This window comes from Phaethon aethereus (assembly GCF_964289735.1).
Source record: "Phaethon aethereus genome assembly, chromosome: 28".
Taxonomy (NCBI): Eukaryota; Metazoa; Chordata; class Aves; order Phaethontiformes; family Phaethontidae; genus Phaethon; species Phaethon aethereus.
In genome coordinates this window covers 1,445,736-1,473,065 of record NC_138604.1, presented here as the reverse complement: position 1 = coordinate 1,473,065, position 27,330 = coordinate 1,445,736, and the positions used below count along the sequence as shown (strand labels likewise).

The 27,330-nt window shown below is 46.1% G+C and overlaps 1 protein-coding gene across 1 annotated transcript in view; it reads right to left on the bottom strand.

The window, feature by feature from the left end:
* Positions 1–355: 355 nt before the first annotated feature.
* The window catches only part of SMG5 (SMG5 nonsense mediated mRNA decay factor), a gene marked incomplete at its 5' end in the record, with an annotated part of 29,651 nt that continues 2,676 nt past the window's right edge, over positions 356–27,330 (bottom strand). Inside the window, 21 exons of the mRNA XM_082011434.1 lie at positions 356–1,770; positions 2,160–2,298; positions 2,644–2,718; positions 3,377–3,467; positions 3,855–4,014; positions 5,912–5,971; positions 6,189–6,347; positions 7,491–7,666; positions 8,125–8,200; positions 8,486–8,655; positions 10,493–11,194; positions 12,259–12,393; positions 12,538–12,746; positions 14,653–14,721; positions 15,176–15,301; positions 15,895–15,973; positions 16,887–16,976; positions 18,283–18,372; positions 21,472–21,628; positions 22,277–22,400; positions 23,016–23,114. Coding sequence (XP_081867560.1) covers positions 1,687–1,770; positions 2,160–2,298; positions 2,644–2,718; positions 3,377–3,467; positions 3,855–4,014; positions 5,912–5,971; positions 6,189–6,347; positions 7,491–7,666; positions 8,125–8,200; positions 8,486–8,655; positions 10,493–11,194; positions 12,259–12,393; positions 12,538–12,746; positions 14,653–14,721; positions 15,176–15,301; positions 15,895–15,973; positions 16,887–16,976; positions 18,283–18,372; positions 21,472–21,628; positions 22,277–22,400; positions 23,016–23,114 — 3,070 coding nt within the window. The 3' untranslated portion in view covers positions 356–1,686. The remainder of the gene's footprint in view (positions 1,771–2,159; positions 2,299–2,643; positions 2,719–3,376; positions 3,468–3,854; positions 4,015–5,911; positions 5,972–6,188; positions 6,348–7,490; positions 7,667–8,124; positions 8,201–8,485; positions 8,656–10,492; positions 11,195–12,258; positions 12,394–12,537; positions 12,747–14,652; positions 14,722–15,175; positions 15,302–15,894; positions 15,974–16,886; positions 16,977–18,282; positions 18,373–21,471; positions 21,629–22,276; positions 22,401–23,015; positions 23,115–27,330) is intronic.

Below are 27,330 nucleotides of genomic sequence, written 5' to 3'. Positions count from 1 at the left end.
GACTAGTGGTTTTTACTTGCATAGCTGCTGTTAGTTCACGTGGATGAAGACATCTGTTTCTGGAGTACATCGACACAGATGAACTACAAAGAGGCTGTTCAGCCCATCTCCCACCGCTCTGCTGTCCTGGGAGCAACCCGTTTCTTCATTTCCAAGCATCAGCGTGCGACAGGAGGTCAGACACAGGTTGCTTGAGGTGCTGTCAGGATGGAGGTCTGAGAGGTCCCTCACAGGTCACATGGGGAATTAGCTCTTCCAGCATCCGTCCAGGTAGCGTCATCCCTTCTTTTTAGGATGCTAAAAAAAGCACGGAGCTGTTTGTGAGCTCAGTCCTGGGCAGTGGTGATGACTGCGCTGCCTTTGCCTGCCCTGGAGTGATGCGAGGAGGGGGGATACAAACACGCAAGTTCTGCCACCCTCTCTAGCATGGCATAGCAGCAGTGGTGTGTTAGAACAACCAGCAGAAGAGATAATGGCTTTGAGATCCCACTTCCTCCTCCGCACCTCGTTGCAAGATTTTGGGGGGGGGGAGGGGGGAAGGGGGGGGAGAAAAAAACGAAGAGGCATTGGGTCCTTCGGAGATGTCTGCTCCATCCCAGGGTCACAACACTCAAGCCAGGTTGTTGAGCCTTAACAGTGTTTAAATCCCACACAGATTTAAACTCTATCGTCCAGTAACTCTGTTGGATTCCACTCCTCTTCTCCAAGGTCTAATGCTGGAAGCAAAGAAGTGGGAGGGACTGGGGAAGGAGGAACAGAGTCTTTTTCACCTCTCTCAAGCAGCCCGGTCAATCTTGTCGCTCATGAAGCATGCAGCTTGGAAGGAGAGCAAGGATGTGCACCAAAACCCATCGGGACACTTCAGACTGCTCTCTCCTTGCAGGCCAACATCCCTTTGCACTGAGCCCGCTCCACGGGGGACAGGGAAGGAAATAAATATGCTCGTTCAAAGAAAAAAAAAAAAGTTATATTAAGAGCTTTACCCCCCTTTTAAATAGCATAATTGTTTCCTTTTCTCTCTGACATTGGCAGAGTATCCAGAACACCAAAGGAACTCAATTTTTTCTTTTTTTTTTTAGTATTATTTATATATATAAAAACTAAGAATTAAAAGGAAAAAAAAAAAAACCTTGAAAAATCATTAATTCAAAGGAAGGGGGTGGGGGGGGTGGGGGAATCTGCTTTCCTGTCACCAGATTGCCAAATAAGAGCTAAACACTCTTTGGATCTTCTTTCCCAAGCTAGGAGGGCTCCAGTTCTGCTGTCCTGGTTTGGTTTCATTTAAGTCAAGTCCACACTTTAGAAGCCCCCTGCCCATTTCAGATGGCCAAGCAAGCTTTGGGGAGGAATGAGAGGGGAATGAATGACTGCCCATCTCTCGCCCATCTCTGCCGACCGGGAGAAGGGCAGAGCTCTGCCTCAGCCGTGCCGAGGTGCCTCTCTCTTCTCAGAGCAGTTGGCGCCGTCGGAGATGTACAGCCGTCTGGTCGGGATACAGGTGGAGGGTGTCTGTGAGCGTGCCCAAATTGGAAATTTTTTTTTTTTTTTTTTAGGTATTTTTGTTATTGTTGCTGCTGCTGCTTCTTCGTGTCTAAGTGTGGCCCAGATTTTTGTTTCCTTCGTTCAGACGCTGCACGTTCCGAGAGGGGGAGAGAAAGGTACACCAACCTGATGCCTTTCTGAACATCAACCCATCTCTTTCCACTGCTTGTAGAACTCCAGAACATTTTTTATTTCTACGCTGGCATTGGCGGCTGCCTGGATGGCAGACTGCAAGCAGAGACAAAACAGGTTATTTTTTTCTTGCCTTGTCAAGAGTGCTGCCCTTCACAACTTGGAGATCCTCAGGCAGAGTCTGTCACAGCTAAAAGGCCCAGTTTTCCTTCATGCTAAAGCTGCTCTGGCACGAGAGGCCTGCACAGACATGCAAATTACTTGTCCCACCTCCCCCAGGATACTTTGCACCACAAAGGCATGACAAATCAAGGGGCCTTCAAGGAAATAGGAACCACGACTTAAAAACTAAATTTGGGAGATCCAGGACAGCTACTACCCAAGGCAGAAAACATTAAAAAAAAACCCTCTCTTGCCAATCAACCACATTTTAGTCTTGCTAGGAAGCAGAAAGGCTCATCTCAGCCAACCAAAGAGCTACTGACCTGCATGGGCGCTGAGAACGTGCTTGGGTCCTCTAGCTGAAAGCCCGTGATGATGGTGACCATTCCTGTGGTGTCGTCCTCTCCGCTTCCTTGGGACACTGTCAGCTGTTTGCAGCTGTCCAGTATTTTATAGAGATTCCTGCCACACAGATGCAGGAAAAGAAAAACAGAGGGGAAAGTCAGAGGGAAGACCACTTGTTTGTGCAAAGTTTCACACGTGCTCAGGAGGACATGCGGAAAGCAGGACTGTTTCGCTGTCGCCCACTGAGAGCTTCTCTGCAGCCCTTCTTAGCACCAAGCATTTGGTGCTACGCAAGATGCACAGATAGATGTCCTAACACTCTCTCCAGGGAATGTTATAATTACTCACATAGAGCACCAAATCAAGCAAGCTGCATGATGGGTCCCGGTGCTCACACCTCTCCCCAAAGCCACCTGCCTGCTGGGAATCAGGCTCGGACATCTGCAGATGCTGTAATCTTACCAGGCATCTAAATCTTGTCTCTTCAATTTATGCCGCTCAAAGCTCTTCCCAACATCTTTCTGGCAACGAATGTACCTAAGGAAAGATCAGTCACTGAGCTCACACGAAGACCGTCACAGACTGAAGTCAATGCCCTACAACAGGTCCACCAGGTGCTGCAGGACCCTTTCGCAACGCTGGCTTTTATCAACCAAAATAACACCCAAAGGCCTGCCCAAGGAATCCCCTGTGCAATCCCTTAGATCACCTCCCCTGTTTCATCACCATCCCTGTGTGCAGTTCACAATACCACAAGTGTTTCAAAGTCCAACAGCCCTGACACAGGCCTTGAAGATGCAGTTTGCCTTCACAGAAGCACAGCTGTTTGTCTTTCTACAGCTAACTTAGGCAATAATGCAGTACAGCTCTTCCAGCACTCCCAGGGCATCAGTAAAAGGTACCGTTCAGTTTTATATACAGATAAAGAGATGCAACTCCCTCCACTCCTCAGAAGCAGCTACATTTCATGGCCAAGCAGCAACTACAAGCGCATCTGGAGAACCAGCTGCCAAATCTGTTACTTCACCACCTTCCCTCTCGCCAAGTGCATTCCTGAGGCCTGGCTTTCCCTTGGCCCACTCCTCACTCTGCTCCAAGGGGTGCACAGTCTGCTCCCACCATTGGCATTTTCTTCCATCCCAAAATACACCCATTCCAAAAGCAAAGGCAAATCACATCACTCTCCCATTCTCACCTGTTTCCCTTTTTAAACTCTGCCTCCAGATACCGGATGCTGTCCCGAGCACCTGCGTTCTCTTTTTTCAAGAAGTCCAAGCCATCAATCACTAACAGGGGGAAAAAAAAAAAAAAAAGCAGAAACATCTGGCTTACAGCTATACTTCTGCAAACTAACCCAGATGTGTCAAGAATTCCTCACCCACTGAACTCTCTCTCATGCACGGCAGCAGTGGCTGCCACAGGAGGCAGACGAAGCGGAAGGTAAACAGGGCCTCTCTTTATCTTTGATTCACTATGTTAGATTTCAAGCATGGGCCACACATAAAACAGGCCCCAAAAGTGACATGTGGAAATGGTGTTTCAGCTGCTCCAGCTGAAGTAAAGGACACAGCAGCAGGAAAGAAAGCCACCACCTTGGCCTAGAGGGCTTGCTTCCTAGCAAGGAGGGAATGAGGGGAAGGCAGGCTTAGTTATTTGACGTGGAGTCCACATACCTGTTCGAGGGATGATGATTATGAACCTCCCGCTGGTGGCCAGCTGCTTGACAACAGCCAGGTGCTGGCAGAGGGCCTGGGTGTCCGGAACAAGATAAGGAGACATGGCTGACTGTGCTTTGGGCTGCTGGAGACTTCCCTCCAGCTGAGAAACCTCCAACTGAAAAAACACACATGCAGAGACACTTCCTTCACATTTCTGCTGAAACAAATGATCAAACAGGGCAAGACTCATCCTGCAAAGCTCCATCAGGCCCTTCCAACCTCCCAGCATATGAAGCAGAGGGCTGGATGCAGACAGAGGATCAGAGGGAGGCGATTGTCCCACTACACTGCACTGGTACAGCCCCTCCTCAAGTACTGCGCGCAGTTTTGGGCACCTCAATATAAGAAGGACATGAAACTATTAAAGAGTGTCCAGAGGAGGGAGACAAGATGGTGAAAGACCTCGAGGGCAAGACTTATGAAGAGCAGCTGAGGCCACTTGGTTTGCTCAGCTTGGAGAAGAGAAGGCTGAGGGGTGACCTCGTGGCAGTTATACTGGGTTTATGTGGCAAGGTAGCAGGGGGCTGCAGGGGTGGCTTCTGCAAGAAGATGCTAGAAGACTCCCTTGTGTCAGATAGAGCCAGTGCCAGCTGGCTCCAAGACGGACCTGTCGCTGGTCAAGGCCAAACCAGTCAGCACACGGTATTCGCAGCCAGAGACAGGAGTGAGAATATATGAAAACAGCTCTGCAGACACCAAGGTCAGTGCAGGAGGGGGAGGAGGTGCGCCAGGCGCCGGAGCAGAGGTTCCCCTGCAGCCCGTGGTGAAGACCATGGGGAGGCCGGCTGTGCCCATGGAGCTCCATGCTGGAGCAGATCTCCACCTGCAGCCTGGGGAGGACCCCATGCTGGACCAGGGGGATGCCCGAAGGAGGCCGTGACCCCGTGGGCAGCCTGCACTGGAGCAGATTCCTGGCAGGACCTGTGGCCCCATGGGGAGAGGAGCCCAGGCTGGAGCAGGTTTGCTGGCAGGACTTGTGACCCGTGGGGTGACCCAGGCTGGAGCAGCCCGTTCCTGAAGGACAGCACCCGTGAGGGGCCCAGCCTGGAGCAGCTCATGAAGAACTGCAGCTCGTGGGAAGGACTCATGTCAGAGAAGTTCGTGGAGAGCTGTCTCCCATGGGAGGGACCCCACACTGGAGCAGGGAAGAGTGTGAGTCCTCCCCCTGGGGAGGAAGGAGCAGCAGAAACAACACGTGATGAACTGACCACAACCTCCATTCCCCGTCCCCCTGTGCTGCTCAGGGGGAGGAGGGAGAGAAATCGGGAGCAAAGTTGAACCCAGGAAGAAATGGGGGGGGAAGAAGGTGTTTTAAGATTTGGTTTTATTCCTCATTATCCTACTCTGATTTTGATTGGCAATAAATTAAACAAATTTCCCCAAGTTGAGTCTGTTTTGCCCGTGATGGTAATTGCTGACTGACCTCTGCCTGTCCCCATCTTGACCCACAAGCTTCTTGTTATATTTTCTCTCCCCCGTCCAGCTGAGGAGGGGGAGTGACAGAGTGGCTTCGGTGGGCTCCTGGCATCCAGCCAAGGTCAACCCACCACAGCAGTTTCCAACTTCCTCAAGGTGGGCAGCAGAAGGGGAAGGTGCTGATGTCCTCTCTCTGGTGACCAGAGACAGGACACAAGGAAATGGCATGAAGCTGCGCCAGGGCAAGTTCAGTTTGGACATCAGGAAAAGGTTCTTCACTGAGAGGGTGGTCGGTCCCTGGAGCAGGTTCCCCAGAGAAGCGGTCAGGGCACCAAGCCTGTCAGAGTTCAAGGAGAGTCTGGACAACGCTCTTAGGCGTATGGTTTAGTACCGTAGCCCTGTGAGGAGCAGGGAGTTGGGCTCAGTAATCCTTACGGGTCCCTTCCAAATCAAGATATTCTGTGATTCTGTCTTTGCAGAACAGATTTATTGCCTCTGTGTGGGATGAGAACAGAGTGCCCCCCCCTTCCCTTTCTAGTTTCAGACATTTCAGCCACTACCCTGCAAGTTTTCAGGCTGGAACCAGCATCTCCTACCTGCAGTCGAAGCTGAGCCATATCTCTCATTAGCCTGTTCCGACGAGCTTCCTCTGCAGCCTGGTTACAAAAACAAACCCCAAACACTTCCATATCAGTTAGCAGGAAACACACAAGCTGACACTGGCACATGCTTCCACAAACAGGGTGAAAAGGGGACACTTGAGTTGCTTTAAGGAGCAAAACTTTCATCTCCCACCAAAGATGTGTGATTATAGTTACAATCTACAGGAAATTGTGCCAAGTACGGAGAATTAGCCCACCTCTGCCAACTCACCATGTGAAACTGGGCTTGGGCCTGGTGCAGCAAGTTGTCTTGCTCTGACTGTGCTATGCTGATGAAGATCCCAAGCTCCGAGTTGAACTGCAGGATGCTGCCTTGCAAGTGGGTGATGAAGTGGCCAAAGCTCCGAATGCAGCAAATCCGAACAACAGACTGCAAAGAAGTAGACAGGCAATCACCAGCCATGTCTCCCCATGGGGGCTGTAGCCTGAGCCAGCTCCGACGCTGCAGCTCACGCTTTTGGAAGAGGCAGCAACTGCTATTAAAAAAAATCCAAAGGAAACATTTCTGATGGAAATGTGCTTCTGAAGACAGAGACTGCAGGAGAGGGCTGCAGGAAAGCCTACAGGTGGCCAGAAGGAAGAACTTAGAAGTTCTTGCAGTCTGGGTTTCCCCAGCTCAAGAAAACCTCAGAAAACCTCAACAGGCTCTCCCTGAAAAATCTCTGCTCAAGCCCTCAGTGCTGGGAAGAGGAATCAAATAAAACAACAATTTATATCTGATTTTGAGGCAGGCACTACTCTCGGTTGAGCTAATAAGCAAAGGCAGCAAATGGTGAGCTCACATGGGATGTGAGATTGCTGCATTTTGCTCCAGCTGCCCCGGCAGCTTGAGATGACATTCAAGACCTCAGTCAGCTGGACTGTGATTTAACAAACATGGATCCCACGGCACACATCAGCGCAGTGCCCTCAAACTGAGGCAGAAGATGTTAACATATTCCCTGCTCCAAAGGAAGCGGATTGGTCTAGCAAGGCAAGACACAAGAAGTACAATTGCCTTTTTCTGCACACCTCCACTACCCAGAAACAATCACCTTGGTCCTTTCTGCTTGGGAAAACAGACAGAAGTGCTTTACGAGGGCACAGAGGGCCACACGAAGGGAGATTTCACTGACTTTTGCATTTACTAGAGAAGGATCACAGGAAGTATCCTGCAGCTCCAACCAAATTCCTTTCATTCAAGACAGGGCAGAGATAATAACTCTCTGCCCAGACCCGGAGGCCGGGAGACTTCATGCAGCAAAGCTGCCAACATGTGACTCTGCTTCCTTTCGTAATGACTCTGACAGGGAAGGGAAGGCAAGGCAATTTTCTGAACACTGATTTTTGGATACGCAGATGACTGCAGCAACCACCAATGCCATGAACCCATCTTAGACTCAAAAGTTTGAATTAGTTCGGGGTCTTTTTTGGCAAGAAAGAACGAGATCTTCGGCTGCACAGCTACGACAGGCTGCACCTCCAGAAAAGGAAATGCAGCTTGTGCCAAGATTCAGGATTTACCCTGACTCACCTCCTCAACTGCTGAGAAAATGGGCCGGTCCTGCTCAAAGTTAAACCTCTTGTGTGCATTTTTCAGAGGAGGAAGATTTCGCAGGGCCACATCTTCTGGGAGCAGCAAGTTGGCTTTCAGGTCTGGGAGCTCAGCACCACTCAGAATGTCCTTGACTTCATTACAAAGGGCCAGCCCTGGAGAGGATGGAGGGGAAGCACAGCAATATACGGTGACTTAAACAACTGATGTAGGGACAAAGAAGAACACTGCTTTAAGGTACACAATCTGTAATGATCAGGGGCAGAAGTTTTAAGCTACACATGTACTGGGAGCATGTGTTGAAGGAGGATCAAAAAGTTATGGTCTTGACAGTTAATTCCAATCATGTTAGCCACACAAGGACTTCACGCACACGGATGTTGAGTGTTTCAGTATACTGTCAGTCATAGATAATGAATTAATAGAGCTAAAGTCTACGGGACAGTATTTAACTGGAATGGTGTTTAAACACAAAAATAACACGTGCATGACGTCGCTTCCCATTGTGCTTATAAGCAAACTGCTACTGGTATATCTCTCTCCGTGGGATCTATAGAAACCACTGATGACTAGGCTTGCTGAAACATTACATTGCCATTTTCTTCTCCAGTACCTGACTCCTGCAGGTCTGCAGCAGAAGGCAGAAGGTTCAGGAGCACAGACAGCCTGTTCCACAGGCTCTGAGAGCTCTGCAGGAACAAAACACAAAAGGACACAGAAAACGTCAAGACAGACGTATGCAACAACCAGGCCGCTTGGGCTTTCCAGAATCTTTCACAGACCTCAGAACGTTTTATACAGAGTAAACTTCACTACACTTCTTAGGTCAAGATTATCTTAATTCAGCTGGTAGGGTATTTAACATCACCTTCTGTCCAGGACTGGGACAGCAGTTTCATCCCAGCCCTTATCATCCCAGTCCAGGGGAACTGAACAGACGCAGCCTTGGACCGAACACAAAGCACAGTTCCCACCTGAGCACACATGATGATGAGGTCCGTGTTTGTCCTCAGCCAGTCCAGGAACACCTTGACAGTGAGAAGCAGCCCTTCGTTGGTCACAATCTCTAGCTTCTCCTGAAGGGATCGCTCGTTCCTGAAGGATTTGTTACTTGAAATGCTTTCTTCGGAGTCAGACACATCATCTGGAAAATGAAGGGAAAAGCAGGATGGCAGGCATTAAACCCCTTGAAAAGCCAAGCCCGACTGGTACGAGAACAGCACTGGGTTGGTAAATGTTGAGTTGAACTTCTTGGTGCCTCCACATATTCTCATGAAATCAGTTCCCTGTCCCCTGTGCAGTGATAAGAGTGTATCACTGTTGTATTTTCTTCTTTGTTAGGAGAAGATTGCTAAAACCTCCCTGTGAAAGTTTGACAAATGCCTTAACCCCTGCAGCAGCCTCTGCTACGCTCACTAGCTGAGCAGGGGGAAGCAGCATGTGCCAGCACAAGGACTGTACCATTTACTGCAAAGAAAAGAGCCCATGATCACTGTTTAGGTCAGTGTGCACCAATCTTTGGGCTATGCAAGAAAAGGAACTGATAGGGCTATTTTATGAGCCAGGGCCCAGGTGATTTGAAATATTGAATATGGTTTGCAATCTTGTAATTCTACAGACGTGAGGATCTCAAAGCCACTGCCAGTGAAATTGTGTGCTAGCTGCATGAGTGACCAGAGGTCAAGGTAGCAGCAAGCTGGGAATCAACGACGCATTTTGCTACTGTCCCTTATTTTAATTGCACATATCAATTATCATTCAATAAACCCTCAGAATCAAAAGAGAGGAAGTAATTTATTCAGAAACCATCGTTGATAGAGTGTTAAGACCTTTAAATAGCTCGAGTTTTGAAACAGCACAGTTGAGGCAAGGAGAGCTCAAAACTAAAAAGCACATGGGTTAATTCACTCAACCTGGCTCATTCAACTTCTCATTTTCTACATCTTTAAAGGTATCATGGCCACACTATTCAAATACATTCCTGGAGCTGCAACATCTGTGTAACCCATTGAAGGAAAACGTTAAACAGACCAAAAATCGTTTGCTTCTTCCTTTACCCGCATCTCTTTCAAGTGGCTATGAAGCAATGCCGAGAGCCAGTAAACATTAACATGATCTAATACTCCCCCTTCAAATCCTGGCCCAGGCAAAGCCTGAATCTTGCCAGTGCTGCAGGCCCATTGAATTTGGCAGCACAATCCAAAAATGTTTCCTTGCTCCAGGGAAGCTGGGAGGAATGACAAACAAGACTGAAAAGGCCCATGTGGTTTTATCTGAAATATAAACAACTCCCTGTAGTGCATCAGATCTCCCTTTCAAGCTGTTTTTTCCCAGAACATTACTCAGTTGTGTAAATTGCGTGGTAATAGAGACATTGCAGCTCCACCTGCTGTGCGTCTGCAGTTTGGTTCAGCCCTGAGCACTCAGCAAGGCAGCATTCAGAGGGTCACAGAAAGAGGCCCTCAACTCCTCTCACATGCACCTAGGTCACACCTTACAGACAAGCTCCTGTGAGAGCTTTGCAGGTTGATAATCTGACATCTCATGGAGAACTTCCTGGACTGCATCGGAACTGTCCATCACCAGAAGTGCTAGTAAGTGTCTGATTACAGATATTTCCCATGGGAAAAAGGAAGATAATCCAAATTTTTAATACCTGCTGAATTATCCTCTGTATTATCAGAGCTGCTCAGCATTTAGTCTGTTGAGCAGACCAACACATAACCCTGGCTGGCTGCGGGTGTTTCCTTTGCTCAGTGGATGTACTCCTGAACATCAGGCAGTAAGAGTAAAGCTTCTCCTTCAGGAAACACCCAGCCCAAAACCTGCCCAGTACCTGGGCAACCTGCTTCTCCAAATCTGGCCGAAGGAGAACTTGCACCATGAGAAGGGGCGGATTTTAGCAAACAGACTCTACAGCTTGCAGTTTTCTACACAGAGCTGCCACAACAAATATTTTGAACAAGGTGGCTGATCCTTACCTTGCTCTGCCAAGCTGGGCTTCTCCAGATCTCCATTGACACATGGCTTGCTTTCTAGTCCATCCTTCAAGATAGGTGGTTCACTGTTCGGTTTCAGAAGGATGTTGCTGAACGTGGGAGCCAAGCGAAAGCAGCGTTTGGTCTGAAACAACTGGGTGGACATGGCCTGGAGATTACTGGCTATGCTTGCATCATTAGTGCTCAGGGAAGCCGGCCCATTGACTGCTGGATCTGGAGCCTCTATTTTAGAGATGCTTGGGCTCTTGGAGTCCCCTAGCCCATTGCCATCCACACAGTTTTTTAAGGCCTCTTTGGGCCCACTTTTGCCTCGACCACTTCCCCCCTCACCCGGCTCATCCTCCATGTCCTCCAAATCGGACCGAGATTCTTGGCTGTTCATGTCAGAGTCTGTCTCCACATCAAAAGCAGCTTCTGCTTCCTCGTCACTCTTCTCTGAGCCACTTTCTGAGCCGTCACTGCCCTTTATGGAGCCCTGGCTGGAGTCAGAGTCAAAGCCCTCACTCAGGTCACTCTCATCCACCTTCTGGGGGTGGCGGCGGCGACGCAAACAGGAGAGGCGGGAGTATTTCTTGCTTTTTTTGCAGTCATTCTTCCGTTGCTCCTCACTGGGCTGATGATTGGCCAAGTCAACTTCAGCCTCCTTCTCAATCGAGTTCAATAGCTCCTGCGGCTCCTGGTCATCTGCAGGCATTTAAAATGAGACCACAAGTTAAGAAAGTCCCGATGTGTCACACAAGCCACTTGCCAGCCCTGAGCCCAGGGAACCAATAGTGCGAATTTCAGCCATCACTGCAATGGAAACCCTAGAAGAATGACTCACTTTCCTTTTAGATGTGCCCAGAAAGACTTGAGAAGCCTGGATTCCTACCGCCCAAAGCTGTGCTGCTCCATTATCAGGCAGCTTCAGTGCTGAATGCTGCTAACCAGCATAAAATACACACTTGAATCTTAAATCTTTTCCCCAGCCTCCCACAGTCAGAGAACCAAGTGACCCACCAAGCAGGGCAAAGGCATGTGCCAGTTTGATTAAACCAGCCACTCCACCTGCTAACTAGATTGAGTGGACCTAATCCCTTCCTTGGCCAACATGCTCCCAGACTTTCCAGCAGCCCTGTGTCACCCTGACAGCTTCAAAACCCATGCAGGGGAGGAGTCATTAATTGTTGCTTTTGACAAGGAAAACTATAATCTTGTGTTCTGTGAAATATTACGGATTGACTGTTTGCAGGGGAAAGATTCATCAGTTTTATTCTCCACTCAACAGGATCCCTCAGAAACTAAAGATTTGGTTTTGTCTGAGCACAGATGAGATATGCTGAGCAGCGCCTGCCTCCCTCAGACACTGCTCTGCCCAGATGTTTCACCTGAGATCATCTCCTCAGTGGAGGAGAAGAGAGTCAAGTAAATAACAGCAAATAGAGAGACAGAAAATAAGGAGCACAGATTGGGGTAAACAGATGATGAATGAGCTGCCAAGAGATACAGAAAGATAACCCCTTACAACAAAGAAAGCAGCATTTTCATCCTGTGATGACTCTGATGCTCACAGACAGTGTCTGAGTGGAGACGGTCTCAGCAGAGACCCATCTTTGGGGACTTCAGCCCAGCAGTCAAAGATCAAGATGTCTCTAACACCACTCATGCACTACACTACAAAACCCATGCCCGGGAGATTTAGGAAAGTAAAAACCAGCCCTATAGACAGGCAACTGGGGAGACCCAACTTACGCTGTCTGTTCTCTTACCTGTGCCATCACTCTGAAAGGCTGGGACTGGATTTTCCCCTTCTAGCTCTGCCTGCAGGCGAATATTGACGTGATTTATCAGGTGAGAGAAGAGGGCCAGCGTGAAAGCGATGGCTGCACTGTACTGCTTTGAACCTGCAACAAGAGAGCATAACGAGGTGGAGAAGACTGACCGCTAGTTCAAAATGTGAATGCCAATTAAGACAACATCTTCAGCCTAACTGGACTGCTGAATGTTAATCACTAGATTTCTGAACGGCTGAATAAAGCACTGGTTACCTGCCCTCTTGAGGCTGTGAACACTCATAAGGCAGATGATCACCATGCGAAAGATCAGGAGATCAGGAAGGAAGGAGTAGCCACTCTCATACTCTTCTTCATCTTCACTAGTTGAGCTCAGATTAGGAGGAGAAGGCAGGTAGAACAAGCACAGGTTGAAATCCTCCAGCACAGACTGGCAGAGAGATGTCAGCTCAGAATCCAGAGAGCTTAACAGGAAAAAAACAACAAGAATTATTATTCAAGACTCAAGCGCTTGGCAATGTTTGCATGGAAACCGAACCAAAACTGGCAGTTACACTATCCTTTAGCATTAGATAGGATGAAGTATCAGAGAATATACTGCAGGCAGCAGCTATGGGAAGCAAGTGAGCTGAACCAGATTATGTTTTCCTCTTCGAAGCAACTAAACTAAAGGCGAACAATAACTAGAGCACCTCCCTGCAAAAAGATGGGTCAACGAAATGCATGACTTTTTCCCTGGGAACTCAAGCAGTAGCCATTAAGATACACAGGGCACTTCAGTGCTAAAGGTAGCAAAAGTTTTGGATCCACTGCTCAGTTAAAGGATTACATCACAGCACGCAGACTGCGGACTCAACTTTTCCTCCTCTTGCAGCTCCAACTTACAGCCCTGTAAGAATATTCCAAAATCCTCTGTAGCTACTTTAAAGAAAGCACCCACGGTATTCAGTATAATGGGCTATGGGAGTCTCCTAGTTACAAAACCTGTCTGCAAAACAGCTAGCAAATCCTTTTCAGGGGGCAACTTGCTTGGTAAATTGAAGTAATCTCCAGTTTTCTTATGCACTAAATGTGTTAAGCAGATATTAAATGAACCTTTAAGTTCCACTCCAGTATAATGTTTGAAAGCTAATCCCATACTGGAGTGCGTTAGCAAAGGCACAGCCAGCAGGCTGAGGAAAATTATTATCCCTCTCTGTTTGGCACTCATGAGATGGCATCTGGAGTACTGCATCCAGTCTTGGTGTCCCCAGTATAAAAAAAACCCAACCAAACAAAAAAGACACTGACAAACTGGACTTAGTCCAGCAGAAGACTGATAAGGAGAATAGAAAACATGACATATAAGAATAGGCAAAGACAATCGAGTTTGTTCCGCTCAAAAGAGAAAAGGCTTGGGGGGTAAAATCTTCTGTTTTCAGATGCCAAATAGGTGGTTATAGCAGACTGAGTAAGACTCTTCTCAATGCTGCACAGCAAAAGGAAGGGAAGCGATGGGTACAAGCTGCAGAAAAGGAAAATGAGACTAGATGCAAGGAAAAAAATTCCACAGTGAAGGCGGTCAAACACTGGAAGGGGGACCAGAGAGGTGTGGAATCTCTGTCCTTAAATCCATTCAAAGCTCAGCTGGAGGAGGCTCTGAGCAACCTCATCTGACTTCACATTTGAATCCACCTTCACAGCGGACCCTACTTTGGGGGAAGACTGGACCCCTAGAAGGTCCTTTCCAACCTAAACTATTCCACAATGAGTTTAACTCTAGCCTGTGTATAAGCTCTTTAAAACACCTGCTCTATTTCAAGCAGTAAGATATTAATTTACAATCACGTGAAAACCTCCCAGCAAGACAGAGAAAATCTAAGCAAAAAAAAATAATCGCACAACTATACAAAGCTTTCCTTTTATTCTAACGTGAACAGGTTATGCTATTTGTTTCTTTGAACAAGGTATTTGGTTACAGATTTCCAAATGCATTGAACAGCCCTGAACACGTACAGACAGTGACTCTTTGCTGTCCTATCAGCCCAAATCTAGTGCTTGTCAGGAAAAAGCATCTGATGACTGAACAAGGCAAGAAAACACTAAAGTCATAGTACAGCGATGAGCTGTGAGGTGCAGGAGTTCAGCATTCACTCAGCTACTAGCTTGATTTATCCAGAGTTGGAAAGTATTTAACCCTTTGGTATTTCAGCCTCCCTTGGAAGATAATCTTCTTCACTCTCCCTGCAAGGTCAGAAAACTAAAGTCTTGGACCTTTCGGCAGAAAGCCTCAGGACAGGCACTGTTATCCTACAGTGAACAGTCTCTTCCAATTCTGAATGCCTGCTATTGTGAGTTATCAATAGAAAATATAATCTGCGGTAACCTTACCTGCTCTTTGGCTGCAAAAGACTCTGCAGGTACATAAAGCTCACCAGCAACCTCTTAATGTCTTTGCCTCTAAAAAAATTAAGAAGAAAACACTGTAATGCAGGTACCCAGTCATAAAGATGGACTAGACTAACAGAGCTCTATTAATAGGTAAATTAGGTCTCAATGGAAAGCTACACTCTGATGAAACTGGAGGAAAAAAGACAGCTTATACACTTCTAACCTTCAGCAATATGCCTCAACCCTCATGAACAGTCACCAGCTCCAGGGGAGAGTGAGAAAATCTCTCACCTCAAACTCTATACCTAACCAGCTTTTAGCTTTTCTCCTGAAATTATGACCTGAGATATCAAGAATGGGATCTAGACCGGGGCTCTCAAAATTCTGGCAACAGTCACTGCCTCAAATGGGCCATCTACCAGATCCCACCTCCCAGAAAGACACTACTCTCAACCCAGAGGATGACACTGGTGGCATTGCAAACCCTCAGCCTGCACTCCTCTCCTTTTCTTTTTCTTCTTACCGTTTCTTGCTTGGAGACAACTTCCTGGTTTCACATTTCTTCAACTGGTGATACATTTTGGCTGCTTTGTCATACAGCCGCTTCAGGTTCCCGCAGGCACCTTCAAAGGACACTTCAGACTGGATACTGACATACCAAAATAGAACACATCAAAAGTTACTATGCCACAAGGTTGCTCATATTTTATGCCTTTAATTCACTAGAAAGTTATTCAGGCATCTAAGCATGAACACAGGTACCTAGTGCTTTTGTTCGAACATGCTGGGCTACTTAAACTCCCACTGATGTCTGCAAACCTCACTTCAAGGTGCACCGCAGCTCCATCTGCAATGTTTACACACCTTTTCAAATGTGCGCCTTAAGGCCATCTTCAGTTAACTGAATTCCACCCACCTCACTATGTGGGGTGCCTCACTCAGCACCTCCACTCCCCTTCACACCTGGCTCTCTAGCACAGACAGAGGGTCTTAGATGAAACCCTGCCCTTCAAATACAGACCTGCACATGTATTTTAGGGACCATCGGGATGGTTTGGTCTGACCAAGGCACGCTCTTATCAGTCCTCCTCAAGGGTGAAATAAAGCCATCTCTCTTCCCCCTCCCCTGAAACTCATCTGCCGAAAACAGTCACAAGTCCAAAGTAAAGGAGAAAAGAATCTGGCACCAGCAACCACAGTGCACTCATTCTCTGTTCAGAAAGCCAAGATCCTCACACTCACCAGCGTAAGTAGCAATAGGTAGCTTCCACATTGTAGTATTTGCTCCCTGCCAACGTCCCCAGCTGGTTAAAGGGCATGCCTGTCAGGAAAGAGAGGTGCAATGGCATTAACTTACAACTCTCCGATGGCCCTGCTAGAAAGCAGATCTTTTCCCCTTCACTACATTTCCACACAGGAGGGAAGCCAGGAGACACAAAAAGTAGTAAAGCTGCAGTACAAAGGTCTGGACTACTCAATCCTTCCACCACCCAGGGTTTTTTTCCTGTTTTATAGTGCTTTTAGATCCTCTGTACCTTCCTGCCAGTTATCTACATAAGAAAACAGAGCAAATAATGCCTCCTCCTCTGTATTAATAATGCCATAGCCTTGACTCTGTGTTCCTCTTGACATAGACATCATCTTATCAGCATTTAAAGAGTTCTGTTCCAGCTCACTGTGGTCCATACATTTTTGTCACTTATTAGTATTTGGGATCAGCCTGCCAAACAACTCTGAGAACTCGGCAAAGACAGCATAGCGAAAACATTTTTCTGGAATTGACCACTTCCTAAGACAAGACAGGCCTTCAAGTCTTGCCACAATGTGTTCTCATAAAGTAGTCACTGCTGAAGGAGAAAGCAACATGTGAGATTTTTTTGCGGGGGTAAAGAGATGGAGATGACCAATAATGCTCTGCTTCTGGCAATGGACAACTGGATCTTCCCTTAGCCACGCAAGCACAACTTTACCACATTCATGGAAGTCTGAGCTTCTCAGAGGGTATCAGCGGAGTAAGTTGAAACCACTGGCGAAGAGCACCTTTGCTTTAACTCCTCTCTTTGGCTTGCCAGCAAGAGAGGCATTCTCAAAGAAGGAAGTAATTTTAACCAGAGGATAAAACCACTCCTCTCAGCAGCAGTATATAAACATGACCAGTGTAATATCACAGAGTATTGTTTTTAGGTTGTGGCAACATGATTTTAACGACTAAAAATTCATGGTAGCTCACTCACCAATTTGTGGTGCAACAGAAAGGGCTTGATAGTAAAACCGCTCAGCCAGCAACTCTGTGTCCACACCTGCCAGTTCATTCTGATAGCGAGCTGAAAGAAAACCACACACTACACATCAGAAACCAGAAGGCAGTGTCTTTTCTTCCCTTCTGCAGAGAAGCACAGTTTCCCTACAGATTAAAAATGCCACAAAAATAGAAATACTGGCCAAGTCAACAAATCCATCAAAGAACTGCTCTTGGCAAAATGTACAGGGTTCACCAGGCCCGTTTGAAGCACTTGTATTTCTGCTGCACTATTCCACACATCACAAGCCCTGCCACTTCATGCAAAGGGGATATCCCTCAACACTTGAGGCAGCATATAAGCAAAAAGAAGAAATTCTTCTGCCCCACGTGTTAAGTGCAGATTCATTTATCCTTGAAATAACTCAGTTGTGCCCCATTTTCCAGTACCTCAGACTATATTCTTCTACAGCAGTGTGAAATGTAAAGCATGTCAGCTGACCTAATACAATACCTGTCTGTGGCTAGACTGGAGGGGCTTGGTTTGATTTGGTTTGGCTTTTTTTTGACAACAGTAGGCATTTTGGAAACCCGAGGTGAAAGCATTGTGAAGAGGTGAGCACATTTCCACCAGTCAGGTAAGTCATTCTTACTACCCCCGTCAGACATTTATTTGCAATGCCATTTTTGGGCTGATTCACGCGCAACGATATGCCGAACATCCTTCAAGAGCTTGAAGGCTGCTGTGTGTCAAGTGCATTTACCCGCGCCACACTTCAAATAGCTGTTTTTCACACAGTTACATGTTTTCTCATTGCCTTCACTCCCACATGTTCACAATCGAGAAGCTGACACACTTACCACACACTTCAGGTCGTGACTGTGGGACAGACACATCTGCTATAAAAAGGATGACATGCAGCCAGGCGCAATAACAAAACCTGGGGATTTGCAGTGGCCTGCCACTCTGGACTGATTCATAACATTGCTTAACAAATCTAACTTTGTCACACTTGTGCTGATGACAGTGGCTCCGTAAAACAACTTTAAAGCAAGTCTGAACTGAGAAGACAGCCCACTTTGAGTTTCTTTCACACTGTCCAAACAATGTAAATAAAAGCGAAGGCTTCCATTCTTACACAGCCTTATACAGCCATTTATCAATAGCAAACTCCTTGCCTACTTGCCCAAAAACAAAGCTTCTGCAATTTGTTGTGGTTCAGTTATCCACAAGGATTTCAGTTTATAGCAGCTATTTACAAACGTGTCTGAAGGAAACCAGTGTCTGCAAGTAACTATGGCTGATGACTAACAACGATGGACTCAACACCGTACAGGCACCATCTTTTTAACGTATTAAAGGTTGCCCTGAAAGATGATGCTGTTCTTACCTAGATCTCCCAGATAAACCAGACATCTGTGACATGCCATCTGTGCCCACTCCATCTCCTTCTCCGATGCAGACACGGGTTTCTTGCAGCCTACATAAGAAATATGAAGTCACATACACCATTGGGTAAAGGCTGCTGGAAAGACACATGAACAGCCTACACCTTTGCCCAAGACACCCAACATTTAACCAGATGAAAACAAAGACCACATGGTCAGACCACACTTTTGGTTGCTGTCTATGGCATCTTACGGGACGAGCACTGGTTCACTATTGACAAAATGTGGAAAATAAATGTAGAAAGTACATGTAGACACTGATGCTCACCCACTTCCCCTTCAACTCCCTGGTGATTAGGGGCAGTGCATGTCACTGCATCGCTAACAGTCACTGACACAACTGTCACTCAGACTTTGTCTACAAGATATGCCACGGAGAGCTGGCTCCATTTGCACACAGATGAGAGGACAAAGGCCAATTCCTGTCTGTAAGCCATGCGATCGTGTTAGCATAGCACTGAGCACAAGCTAATAAGGCCTGTCAAGAGGCTGATTTTGTTAGCATGGCTAATGAGGCCTTTGGATAGGAGCTGGTGCAAATCCCTGGAAGGCCGAATAAAGTCTGAGCACACTTGCACCTGGCAGTGGCATACGATGTAGAGGTACCTTCCCCGACACTGAAGATGGAAACAAACCCATGGTCTCAAGACTGAAATCTAGATTTAGGACTGGCCAACCAAAAAGGAAGGAAGAGAAGTAAAACAAGGAAAAATCAGGACAGCAAACATGTTGTAGACAGGGCAGCTGTGATCAGTAAGGAGGAACGGTCTCCAGACAAAACTGCCCTTTGTGTCCAGAGGAGGGCAACAAAGCTGGAGAAAGGGCTGGAAGGCATGTCCTATGAGGACTGGCTAAGGGCTTCGGGCTTGTCTTTGGACAAAAGGAGGCTGAGGGGCAACCTCATTGCTCTCTGGAGCTTCCTGAGGAGGGGACGTGGAAAAGGATGTGCTGATCTCTTCTCCCTGGTATCCAGTGATAGGACACATGGGAATGGTTCAAAGCTGCATCAAGGGAGGTTTAGACTGGACATTAGGAAGCATTTCTTTACCAAGAGGGTGGTCATACACTGGAACGGGCTTCCTAGAGAGGTGCTTGATGCCCAAAGCCTGTCATTGCTTAAGAGGTATTTGGACAATGCGCTTAATAACATGCTTTAACTTTTGGTCAGCCCTGAATTGGTCAGGCTGTTGGGACTAGACAATCATTGTAGATTCCTTCCAACTGAAATAGTCTAGTCTATTCTGTAACTGTACTTAAAAAAAAAAAAAGGCAGTTCAGGCAGTGGAAAGTGTCAAAAGTAGCAGGGGAAAGCTCCATCCTGAAGTAACTGAAGCCATCAAACATGACTTGGTTCCTGGGAGGTGCTGCCGCTGCCAAGACCGTGCTTCCCATCTCCCCATCAGCACCTTCTCCCCAGCCAGCAGGGCCATGGTTCAGTCAGAGATCAGGAGGCAAAGGCTACCGCGTTCATGCTTCCTCTCCAGAGAGCATTTACTGCCACCAGATAGATCAGTGTCATGGATTCAGTCTTCCTGTTGCCAAGGACTTCCACCTTCTGGAGGAGAAAATTCCCCTCAAGCAGGAATCCCAAAGGAAGATTGTTAAGACCAGTTCAGCCTGCAGTCTGAGTTACTTCCTTCCCTCTTGGCTTAGTTTAAAAGAGTGGAAATGAAATCTGGAGGCTTAAGTGACCAGTGAGGAATGGTTCCCACTTACTAACAGGCATTGTATGAGCTGCATTATATGAATACACGGCCTTCAAATCTGTGTCCATGTATGCTGTTGGACCCATCCTTCCTTTTTTGCTTTGAATCCTCTTGCTCTCGTTTATATAACCATCAAGCTGTGTCCACCCTCATTTGTAGCTCTTACAGGATTCTTACACATGTATCTTTTCCAGATATGCAAGGTTACATCTCTGTTATCCAGTTACATACTCATGTGCTGCATCTTTTTAATTAAAAGAGCCTAGACACACCAAGAAACCTGAATAAGGGGAGCCTTTCAAATGCAATCACACACCACAAGGTACAAACCCATCTGGAATGCACATTTTGAGAATTTATTAATTCTGCATTACTGAGATACACTTCTCAAAGCAACAGTTCCCAGGGACATCTGCCTTTTAAACTGACATTTCAGAGCCAGTCACGATATGATCACCTCCCAGAACTAAGAATAGGATACCAGCAACTAAAACATTCTATTGCTGAAGAGATACCAACTTCTCTTATGCCGGTTTCTGACGTCCCTCCCCTGCCAGCTTTAAGAATGTCAATTAAACCCTTGCTAATACAGTTCACAAAACATACAGAGGCACCATTTCTCACCTAAACCCACCCGAAGAGAAGCATGTGCTTTGACGCCACTGGACACAACCCAGGAACAAACGTGAACAAACTATTACAAGGTAATTGAGGATGTGAACGCATATGCGGCCTTGAGCTGTTTCAATACTGTAAATACTCTTATTCTTCCTCCCCTAACAGGCAAGATACCTCAAATTACCCTGCATCTAAGGGCATGCACAGAGGTGGTTACCTGAGATAGCAAACATACCTTACTGTGTTACAGGAGCTTCCTCATGTTCTCAGTCCAGGATTCAACAGCCCTTTCAAAGCTACACACAGTACAGCTAGGAAGTATATGAAGGGAGTACAGATAGAAGGGGCACCGAGAGAAGGAACAGTATCTTATATCTAGTAAATATGATGTCCTGACAAAAATCTGTTGATTTCAAGAACCTATTCCCCCATGGCCTGTTTGTCTGCTTTAATTAAACTTTTAAAAGCATTCTGTACAGCCAGAAGTGCTCTTCAATTTTCCAGAAAAATCTGCCACCACCAAACATTTACTGAAGCATTTTCTAACAGCATTTTCTTCCTGTTAGAAATTCTTCTTTCTTCCCTAGTTTAGTATTAAAAAAACCCAACAAAACAACACCACCACCAAAACAGTGCCATGGAAAAGAGAGCAGGACAGACAGTCTGTTCTAAACAGTAACTGGCTAATCAGGAAAAAAAAAAAAAGATAATCCCTTGAATGCCGAGACAAAGACGGACTAGCACAAGGGGAAGCCACCTGTCTGGGATTCAGGTCTTACCCACGAGTCCGACACACTAAGCACTAACCTATTAGAGGGTCCGTTACATGCGTCCAGTCAATACAGCACTGCAGCTCCAGCTGATAGTGAGACTGAATGTAGAGGAGAAGGTGCTGGTAAAATCCTATGCCAGCAACTAAGTGGGTCCGGTACGCACACTCCAGAGTGCTATGGCTGTGAATGTGCTGGAGGGAAGAAAAATGAGAGTATGTTAATGCAGTCCAGGTAACATTTTAGGCTGGCCACTCAAGTTATACCAAATATGAGCAAGATAGCAGGTAGCTCAGCTGTAATCGGTTTTGCACAGTTCTGTACTTCCTCTTGCTCAACAGTGGTGTATCTACTGGTATCTACCAAGGGTCAACATCAAGAAGGAGAAATACTTGCTGCAACAAATAAAATCAAGGTGTCTGGTTAGAGCACCTTAAATACATTCGGACAACCAGATCACCAGGAGAGGGCTCATGGCATTAGAAAACCCAAGTGTGAATACTGTTGAGTATTTCCAGCGATCAACTCCAGTAAAATCAGCACTGACAAAACCTCTTAAGACCATCATTCTACATGGAGATGTATGTCTTCTAAAGCTAGGAAGACAAAAATTAAGAAAATTATGTTTAAAAATCCTCTGCAATGGCAGCACACTCAGCAGATAGAGCCTACCTGCCCACAGTTCGACAAAAAGCGTAGGTCAGCTCCATGATTAAAATTTAGGAGTGCCTGGCTTCTTGCCCTGTTCAGACCACAACTCCTCCCAGTAAATGAAGCTTTTAACTTGGTCTCTTCCATTGAACAGCCAGAGACTTTTGCATGCCAAAGCCATAGATACCTGCCTTTTTATTTGTTTTAATGAGCTGGATAACTTCATAATAAACTTTTCTCCAGAGCAGTTCTTCTGCTTTTCTTCCATAATCCACTGGATGCAAGAACATCAGCTTCACACACAGCTCCCGCAGCCTGAGACAGACAGTGGAGAATTCACATTTAGCTATAGCAGCTTTAAATACAGCTGCCACTACATAAGCACAGAAGAAAATCTGAACTCATTACGATGGATGAGCTAGGCCATCTGGTGATGGTACAGCTTGTGTCACTCCCACACAAGAGCATCCGTAAAAGCCATACACCTAAGTAGTTACCTTGGCTCAGCTGGCCATCAGTAACTTCCTAAATGCAGGAATGTCAAGAATTGTCTTGACAGCTTAAAAAAAATTAACCCCTGCTAGGCACCCTCTGAACCCGATAAAAGATTTCACACAGATATAAGAAGTTTCTTCACCACACAGGTTTTTTTAAAGATAATTACCTGGAAGGCATTGGCCAACATGAAGACAACTTATTTGTATTACAACAGCACCCAGGAAAGCCTCCAGCCATGGCCTATATGGTTAGGTGCTGTTCAAATACAGATCTGAAATCTAGCCTCTACTTCAGAACCTGGAGGGGTCCCAGGTCAACAGGTGCACTACAAATTGAATACACTGCAAAACTGCAGATTCAAGACCTCCATGTTTTGCTTCACCTGGATTTTCCCCAGCCAAATATAAAAAACAAGCACCCTGCCCAACTTACTTATTCCTCAAGCTGATGTTCTCCGGCTTGAACACTTCTTGATACGCTGCCTTATTACCAAGGATGAGATCCAACCGATGAACGGCCTCTACCACTGCTCTGCAAGGTAACACAGCAAGAAAAGTTTCAGAATACCAGGTTGTCTGGGATTATTTCATGAGATGTGGGATGTCTGCACAGAACCATACCAGCCCAGTTAATTCCATTATTAGCAAGGCGCATTATACTACCACACCATATTAATTGACTTCCTTTCTGCACATTTTAAAAAGCTTACAGAAAGAAGGAAAAAGCAGAGTTACATACACAGTAATGATTTGGCTGCAAATCAGCTGTTTAATCACCAGTTACCACTGCCTGTCTAGTCAAAAATGTCAATTATTTCTACAGCAGCAGAGTCAGAAATGTCTTTGGACACATTAGCAACTTTTAACTTCAGCAATTAAATCATGCTATACATACACTCAGATTAACTTCAATGTCTTAAACTCCGATTTAAAAATGGATTGATTTCTAACAATTACTGTTTTGATAGGGTAAGAGTCAAACCTCCACAAATTCCTGTTTCCTTACCAACTTGTCTGTGAAAGAAGGCAACTCACATCATTCTCATTTGCCAAAACTTCCTGATCTTTGTTACAGTGATTCATTGATGAAAATCCTGAAAGATCTCTCAGTGATAGGTAACAGAGACATTCAAAACCAGCCTAAAATACGACTGTCATTTGTTACGAGATTTTTTTTCCCCTGAAAGCCAGCTAAAGGACAGACCAAGCAACCTCCAAACCTCTGAGTCATGCAAAAAAATACTTCGGTGAATCACTGCCCAAGACTCTCCTCCTAGAGGAGGAATACCACACTGCATGTAAAATCTCAAGCACTCAAAAGTTTGTGAACAAATCAGACTACAATTCAAGAACGTTGCAGTGAAATAAAACCAGGGACTTGCAGAAGCATTAGCGCTGACAGAAAGTAGCCTCATCAATATCTCATGGACAGTTTGATAAAGCAAAATCAACCAGCCATGTTAAACCCTTCCTACCAAGAGAGATCATCTCTGCCTTTGTTAAGCCTGCATTTGAGGTCAACAAACTGACTCCTGAAAGGAACTTTCCCAGCTGTTGACTCTACATGTTCCTCCAAGAAGACGTATGTCCTCCAAGCCATCCCCAGCCATTAGCTATCAAACTCCACAGGTACTTGTTCTGCCCCTCAATTTCACATCTACCTGTCATTCCTTGTTTGCTCCAATATCTTTACTGCTCCTACTGCTGAACCTGCCACACAGAGAGCTGAAGACAAGCAAGATGCATTGTAAATACAGAATGAGACAGACCTGATCAGAGTAGACTTCTGCAAAGCAGAACAGTTAGATGCTGCTACCAGCCTGCTCCCTCTCCCCGAAATCTCCGTCTGCAGAACACAAACTCCCTCATCACAACCACAGCACGATGCAATGACTGAACCTTCTTTTCACGCACGTGCACAAATGGTTGCCAGATTGAATACAGGGCACTCACATGGCACTTGCAAGCATGAGCATGCAAAACCATATGCTAAGGAGAAAGGCTGAAACCACCACCACTTCCTTGAAAGCTACAGATATTACTGTAAAGTAACTGACGGTTTCATATACCAACCCCTTACTAGCAAGGCAAATCTCCTTTCACAAACCCACCACACCAAAAGGAACCCCCCTGAAAAAAAACCAGAACATTCAGGAGCTCAAAGAGAAAATGTCCCCTCTCATGCTATGTCATGGAAAGCCTGGAAATCTCATTTGTCTTCAGCAAACCACAGAACCTGACAGAAGAGAAGCATAGGAAATAGGACTGTCTTACACAATGGCTTGGGAGATCAAAACATCACAAAGCTGAACCAACTTCTTCCTAAACAGTCATGAAGAAAACCAAGAATAGAGTAAGAATCACACACAAAAGTCTGCTACTAACCTTGATATCCACAGCCACTTCTGCTCACTAGTGTCCTTCTCACACAGCCTGAATGTCCTTTGTAAACTCTAACAACCTAATACCTCTAACAGCAAGTAAGGCAAGCAAGTAAAATGCTTTTTGGTTTACAGGTAAAAGGCCGTAAGTATGAAAGATTCATCCAAGCTCACAGCATGTTGATGGGGGGAACCAACGAGCCCCACATACACGCTTAGTTTCCCCAGAAGAGACCTCCACAAAGCAGCAGGCAGTAAACATATCCTTACTGCAACCTGCAATTATGTCCTGTCACTGTACCTCTCAAAGACCCTCAGCAAGAAACGAACAGTGGGGCTCACAGGGAACTGATTTGTTTCCTGTGCGGAACGATGACCAGAAGAAAGGGGAACTGCTGATTCATTTGATTCCCAGAGAGAAGTATAGGAAATCTATGACCTTCTATTCCCAAAACAGGCAGTCTCTACATCTTCAAAATCGCTGTACAAATGTGTTCCCTGTGCACTGAATAGGCAACTGCTGTGTATCTGATATTAAGCTCACGTCACTGACACCTCAAGGTGGGAAATGATTTCACAGTGACTTCAGGCAGTCGACACCCGCATCCAAGGACACAGTCAGCCCTTAGGGTGGGATGTCACGCATGCAGGTGTGAACCTGTGTGTCCAAATCCTCCTGTGCAAGTTAACTGTATTTGAAGGTTTAACACTGACTCCTCCTGCCGCTTACTCCATTCAGATTCCTTTAGGGGCACATGGTCTAGGTTCTCTCACTGCTCAGTAGCTCACATGCCAAACAAGCCTCTATTTTTTTTTTTTAATATAAAAAAGAAAAAAAAGGGTCACAAAACCTCATCTAAGAATCCTTCCGAGTTCAGCAGTGACAGAAATGCATCCTGATACTGTGCAGCATGACATGCATGAAATGACAGGAATTACTCAAAAAGCAGTTGTCAGAACCCCCTTTCCAAGTTGCAAGCAGACAGATATTTGGCTGCCAACAGTATCAGTGGGTAAGAAACGTGATCAAGCAGTTAAGGAAAGCCTACTCACATGCAGCAGGACTCAAATGCCTGCCAAATATGAAGCAGAAGTTTCCTTCCAAGGACTATCTGAGCAGGAACACTGGAGGGTATTTCACCTTCCCCTTGAGCACAGGGTAGGAGGCATCCCGGAGGGCATCTCCCATACAACCCTGTTTCCTACAACAGTCAGGGATGAGTAAATGAAGACACCAGTTGCTTCTGGTACTTTTTATGGGTTCATAAATGGAGAGTTGGTGACTTGAAAGTAGCAAAGTTTATCTTTTGGGATGTGGGCTGCTGAGCTGTAAGGTAGAAGGCAGACCCCACGCTAAAATGCCTTCTTAGCATGAGCTCCACGGTGCTGCTGGAGGAGGTGGAGGCAGGAGTAAAGAAGAATCTGTGACAGCCAGTGATGACCTCAAGGATCCTGTGTCCACGGTAGTGAGGAAAGGGGACACGGTGAGGACAAAAAGGTATGGGAGCCAGCCTCACTTCAAAAGTGTTAAGAAACATCAACACAGGCACTATAGACCATGGACTGATTAAAATGCAATTTAGCATTTGTGCCTTGGGTGGCATGAGACCATGGGCTTAATTTTATTTAGCAGTTAAGAGGCCAAATTTTGTCCCAGTACCCAATTTTATACCTGCTGGGTTTAAACGTTGCTTTCAGACAGCACATCAGAACCACAGAGGAGGCAAATCAGATGCCAGTCTATTAAAAGAACCAAGTACAGCACATCATGCCAAGGCAGGTGGAAATGGTCCAACACAAAGTCCTCTTCAGCCATGCAGACACTGATCTCTCACTTCCCTTCTGTGCCATTAACATTTTGGGATGGGGCAAGAGAGCTGGGAGAATTTTGTGTCCTCTCTATATTTCTTTATTTAATACATCACTAAGAGCCACAGTCTCTGAAGAGCAAGACATTTCTCAGGGAAAGAACTGCAGCCATTCATTTGTATTCTGGCATGTGTCAGTACACAAATAATACTGCCCAGAACAAGGCTGGCAGACAAGAATAGTAACACAAAGCCAATGAGCTAATGGTTACCCAGAATCTGGAAAATAAATCTGGTCACCCTACGCTAAAACATACATTGTAAAACAGCACCCAGAATAATCCAGTTGCCACATTCTGAAGTGAAATGTGGGGATTATCAATCCAGGAAGACTTAAAAGGAAAAGATCAAAGGCCATCCTTCAAACAGCAGTGGGCTACCTCATCTCCAAAAGGACACTCCAATGGCCAGCATATTTGCCAAGGACTGTGGAGACCTCAGCTCAACTTCAACTGCTCTCATGAGCAGGCACAAAGCTGATCCCACGTGAGCACAGTTT